Genomic DNA, 6,000 nt, shown 5'->3' on the forward strand with positions numbered 1-6,000 from the left:
CCGCAAACCGCCTTAGCTATTCATCTGAACGGGGATGTTTAATGGTAGAAAGTGTAGCGAATCAGCTCATGGGGAAATATGAATAATTAATCATAACTAGTCCGTGCAACATGATATTACAGTTAGCACAGGAACTGCAACCAGCATTACAGAGACCAACAAAAGCGTCACGTAGCATTATCGGTTGTAGCGCAAGTGCAAGTGACTAATGCCTTGTGTTTTTTTTGTTTTGTTTTTTGCAAAAGGCGATTTTCAAAGTGAAAGTAGCTTCTATTATTTTGTTTACCTCAACAACAGCTTGTGCAGTGTTGGTTGCTTGGTAACAGACCTGAGAGTGGATTGTCGAACTTGATGATGCAATTTAAGATTTTCTAACTAGAGATAAGATACGATTTTGTAAGATAAGATAAGAATCCCAAATCAAGTTAAGATTTGCTTCTGTTATGTTAAGTTATGACCTAAGATAAGAAACTTTCTGTAATACGGCCCCAGGTGACTATGTAGAAAAGGTTGCATTAGTCTGATGCCATCTGGACTCTTTGACAGCATTGAATCAAAGCTTTGAGGAGCTGGAAGGACAGATCCCACCCCCACATCCCAACCTGACACAACACACTCTTCAATATTACTGCACTACACATGGGTCATCAACTTAACGCTGTTACACGGACACATTTTGTTGTGTAGTTTGTCCTCGGGTCCATTGAGCAAGTAGCTTTAGGAGCACAGGTGGCCAAGACATCTGCTCCTCTGAAACAAATCAAGGTCAAGAAAAGTGAGTTTGGGCACTTTTTTTGTTGATTTTTGCTGGTTAGACAACTTCAAAAAGTGATAAATTATTATTATAAATGAATAATGCAAATCTAACATTCACATGGACATGCTGATCATTATGGAAGCCCTTATTTTGTGTAGTTGTTTATGCGTCGTGCATTTTCTATTCTTTAGTATGAATGCATTTCCCTCTCTGTATCAGTATCTAATCTTCTTCTCAGCACTGCTTTAGTCAAGCTGTCTTTCATGAATTCTGTATTGTATACCTCTTTCTATTTTTGCCTCTCATATATACACACAGTGCATATCTCTATAATATATCTAAGTATGCACTTAAATTCCAGTCTTATTTCCCTGGGGATGCAAGTGTGAGTGTCAGTTCACCTCCTCGCTGCACGAGTGCCTGAAATAGCATCCATTTAAATGTATTTACAAATAGATAGTTGATGAAAGGTTCAGCACCTCGTAATCTGCCATCTTCAAAGTTAAATTGCACTGCTTTTACATGAGCAGAAGATAAGAGGAGCCCCTTAAAGTGTGCCAGTCTTATTTTTAGCTGATCTCAGCTCAAGACCCTGCTGAATGAGCTTGTGACTTCTCACACAAAATGTGATGATCCTCACCTTCATTTGAGAGTGACATATTGAACTGCTAGTTCCACATCCCTGGATGCTTGATGCCCTGCAGAATTTTGATAGAGAATAGAGTTCATTTTACGGCGTGTTGGAATATTTAAATCCTTTTTGTACTAGTATAAACATTATTAGATGTAGTTCTGTTATTATTTGCTCACCCTCATGTTGTTATGAAACTATGACTTTCTTTTATCTGATGAAAACTTTTCTTATTTATAAATGTTGAAAACAGTTGTGTTGCTTAATATTTTTGTGGAAACCATGATACATTTTTTCAGGATTCTTAGAACATTCAAAAAAAAAAAAAAAAAACAGCATTTATTTGAAATAGAAATCTTTTGTTGCATTATAAATTACTGTTGATTGTATTGCAAATGTCACCTTGTGTGTTCAACAAAAGATACTCATACTGTTTTCAGAGTGACAGAATTTTTATTTTTTGCGTGAATAATTCCTTTAATTAAACCAGAATATTTGGCTCTATATAAATGTATGTAACAATGAGTTTTCGACAGATGCTACCCCAATCTCTGAAGAAGATTAGAAATGTTGTCATGCACTTAATGATTTTTATTAACGGTTTTATTGCAGTGGTGAAGTTGCAGGTGGAGGAGGCAGAATCTAATATCACAGTGCCTGAAGATGGATCAATCCGGCTGGGCTGCAGCATTCTGTCTCAGTCCTCAAAAGATTCCCGCTTCTCTGTATCCTGGTATGTGTACCGTTTGGGACAGGAGGAGGAGGATGACCAAGAGTGCGTTTTTTCCATCGGTCATGATGCAGTGTTTGGTAATGGGAACTGCAGCCCTACAGAGGAGCCTGGTCCAAACTCTCGCCTGCAGTTTGAACGCGCCACCTCTGAACTGTACAGTCTGACCATCCAGAAAGCTCGGTCCAGAGATGCCGGCAATTACTACTGCCATGTGGAGGAGTGGCTGCTGAACCCGCGCAATGCCTGGTACCGCCTGGCCACCAATAACTCTGGAGTCACCATTGTTAATGTTATGGAGCAGGGTGAGCTTTTGCACTTTATAAGTACTAACCACATCCACACATGTGGTTGTTAATATTTTCTTGTGCTTTTACACCGTGTCCTAACCAGATACAATCCAACAAGTAATTTCTCTGCCCACATTTAATGTGAAATGATACATGAAGAAACTGAAGCAAACTTTCAAAAAAATTTCCCCTACATTTTCTGTATTTATGTAACAGTAAAAATGGGCACATAAATTCTATAATTCTTTTTTTTTTATATATATATATATAGTCTTTAGTTAGTGTTTTATTTGGAGTCACATTAACTTTTTTGTTTTGTCATTTTATTATGTTGGTTAGGACCAGTGTTGGGGAGTAACTAGTTATATGTAACGGTGTTACATAATTTAATTACCAAAAAATTAACTGTAATCTATTACAGTTACTGAGATAAAATGTGTAATTAAATTACAGTTACTTAAACAGTAAAAATGGGCACATAAATTCTATAATTCTTTTTTTTTATATATATATATATATAGTCTTTAGTTAGTGTTTTATTTGGAGTCACATTAACTTTTTTGTTTTGTCATTTTATTATGTTGGTTAGGACCAGTGTTGGGGAGTAACTAGTTATATGTAACGGTGTTACATAATTTAATTACCAAAAAATTAACTGTAATCTATTACAGTTACTGAGATAAAATGTGTAATTAAATTACAGTTACTTAAAGGGGTCATATGATGCTGCTAAAAAGAACATTATTTTAACGATTACAAAGGGGGTTACATCTGAATATGGATATGCTGAATAATATTAATTTGTTGCTTTGCCTGTTTTGATGTGCACAAAGCCTTCTGCCATTTAAAGGCTGTTTTTTAGAAATAAGCGATGCTATTCTGATGCTTTTGATTGGTTGTCTTGTTTGAATTTGTCTCCCATCATGTCTCCCATTTACATCAATCCACATTGCCACTGAAAGCTTTAGGCTACAACCTGTCTGAGAGTTGCCATCATGGCGAGTGATAAAAATGCGTCCAGTGCTGGAAATTTAAAAACCAAAAATCGGAAAAATCTCAAAGTAAAATGATGCGCTAAAGTCTGATTTTGTGGTGGCTTAATTTTCAAAGTCTGACAGTAATTAGTGTTAAGCACTACTGTAAGGTTAACGTTGCCTGGTTTAAATGTTTGAAAATTATTAAGAGTTGAAAACATTAGTTAAAAATTTAGAAAAATAATCAATTGTAATCAGTTACATTACTTTAATAAAGTAACTGAAATAGTTACACTACTTATTACTACTACCACTTACATTTTGAATAGGGTAACTTGTAATATGTAACCTATTACATTTCCAAAGTAACCTTCCCAACATTGGTCAGGACATAGTGTTCCCACAGCTCTCTTTTTGTTCTTATACATATTTAACTTCCATATTAAATTGTTCTAACTCTTTCTGTCCCCCTCCAGTCTCTACCCTACAGTCAGTGGTTTGTTCCAACGACTCCCTCTTCTATTTCGTCTTCTTCTACCCCTTTCCTATCTTTGGCATCCTCCTCATTGCTGTCCTGCTGGTGCGCTACAAGACCCGCAGCTCCAGCAAGAGCCAGGAGGGCAAGAATGGAGCGCCGCTCTTGTGGATCAAAGAGCCTCATCTCAGCTATTCCCCAACCTGTCTGGACCCCCCAGCCCTCAGCCTTCACCCTGGCTCTGTGGAGTAACAGTGACACGAACGTGACCCTGTCTCGCTCAGAGACTTGTTCATCTACACTCTCTCTCTCTTTGACTCGCTCTCTGTTTTTCTTCTCCTCCTCGTCTGTGATGAGGCCACCAGAAAGTAATCTGGGCTTCTAGCCTGGCCTGTCAATCCATCCATATGACTGACTAAGACCTTCCTCAGTTGAAGTTGCCATGACTACGTTGGCTGCTGGGGCCGATGCCTAGAAATTCGCTTTGCTTTCTTTTTCCTGATCTTTTTTTAAAATATGATTTTACTTTTCATTCATGCTCTTGTGTGAGAACCTATCCTTTGAGGTGGCAGTATCCGTGAGCCTGATGTATTTTACCCAACTGACACCAACCTCCTTCCCTCTCCGGGATCGGAAACAGCAGTTTCTTTTTGCTTTTTTACTCCCGTCTATGAAGTCTGGTGGAAACCATTACATATTATTTGTTATTTTGTCTGTGCTGATTTTTGCTTCAGACGACTGGAAGGTCATTGCTGGACTATGAAGGTTTCTAGAGACAATGGTGTATGGATGAAGGAAGAAAAGGACAATCTTTCCTCAGAAAAACTCAGAAAGCTGACAATGGATGTATATTGATTTTGTTTGTGTGCACGTGCCACAGAACTGACCTGAGAACTGCCTCTGTTTAAATGGATATAGACTATGGAGAGCCCTCATTGCCCACAGACTCAACGAAATACATGAACTCCAGCTCATCCTCACTGCCAAAGACCAATACAACTTCAAAAGCCACAAATTCAAAGACACTAAATAGGATTAGATCTGTGTAACGTGATGTTGGAAAAGACAGTGAGCTTCCTACACTGCCATGTTTCATCATCGCTGGTGCTCAGATGTTTATACTTGCCCCCAAATTCCCCATTTCATTTCAAGGTCTTCTTGACCTTTCCAATGTTAAGAAGTTCCATTTATCTCTAAAAACACCCTTGTGTACATGAGTGTGTGCTTGTTTGTGTATAAATACACAACTGACCCCCCATTTGGTGAGCGTTGACCTCAGCGTCCTCGTATTTTCATAATGCAAGGTTGAATGGAATCAAAAGGGGGCATGAAGGGATTTTCTCTCCAGAGTTTTTGAATTTCTTGTAAAAAACGTTGTCTTGAGGGAGACGGCAGACAGGACACTATAGACTCAAGGGACATTCTCAGTGCCAAGATCTTTTTATCATCATACGTGCCCTGTAATGATCCAGAAGGAAAGCAGATATTGGCAGACTTCTGCGTATATGGGTTATGAAGGGATTTTACATTTTGTTTTATCTATATTCTAAATCTCATCGTGTTGTTCTTCTTCTCTTTATTGGTTTGTGTTTGAAATATGGTGCCCGATCTTTGTGTTACCGCTGAAAAATTGTGAAAACTTATTGCGCAGTGTCATAACCTGTAACCTGTGAAGACCTACTAGTGTGATTATATCTCTGAGGATGAATATAGCATCTAAGTTTTTGTTGGTCTCCATGAACACTTCGAAAACACTGCCATATTTTACCATTGAAGATGCTATGATCCTCACATTTGCTCTGCAATCCACACTAGTCATGTTTCATTCAAGAAAGATTCAGCCTCTATACTGAAGGCATTTAGAGCTTAGCTGTAGCGTGAATGATTTTTGTTCATTTTTCTTTTATTTCAACACGGACTATGAAACATAACGTGTTATCTAGTAACAGCAACCTGCGGTCTGACACCAAACTGGATGTGTCTCACTTATAGACACCACTGAAGATCTTCTGACAGTGCAACTTTCACTCCGTTCTCACAGAGTATCATCTGGGTCGCTGCCGCCCTCATGTAATCTCAACAGTCAACATCGCGGCTTTTCTGTAAATGAAATTTAGATCCAGTCGAAGCTTGTGGTTGTCTT

General features: G+C 38.3%; 1 protein-coding gene across 1 annotated transcript in view; it reads left to right on the plus strand.

The window, feature by feature from the left end:
* The window catches only part of LOC107707768 (immunoglobulin superfamily member 3-like), a 146,811-nt gene extending 141,468 nt beyond the window's left edge, over nt 1-5,343 (plus strand). Inside the window, exons 8-9 of the mRNA XM_016511869.1 lie at nt 2,001-2,423; nt 3,859-5,343. Of these exons, the coding sequence (XP_016367355.1) occupies nt 2,001-2,423; nt 3,859-4,109 (674 nt within the window). The 3' untranslated portion in view covers nt 4,110-5,343. The remainder of the gene's footprint in view (nt 1-2,000; nt 2,424-3,858) is intronic.
* Nucleotides 5,344-6,000: the final 657 nt, after the last annotated feature.

This window comes from Sinocyclocheilus rhinocerous, unplaced genomic scaffold, assembly GCF_001515625.1.
Source record: "Sinocyclocheilus rhinocerous isolate Xijiao unplaced genomic scaffold, SAMN03320098_v1.1 scaffold4099, whole genome shotgun sequence".
NCBI classification, from domain to species: domain Eukaryota; kingdom Metazoa; phylum Chordata; class Actinopteri; order Cypriniformes; family Cyprinidae; genus Sinocyclocheilus; species Sinocyclocheilus rhinocerous.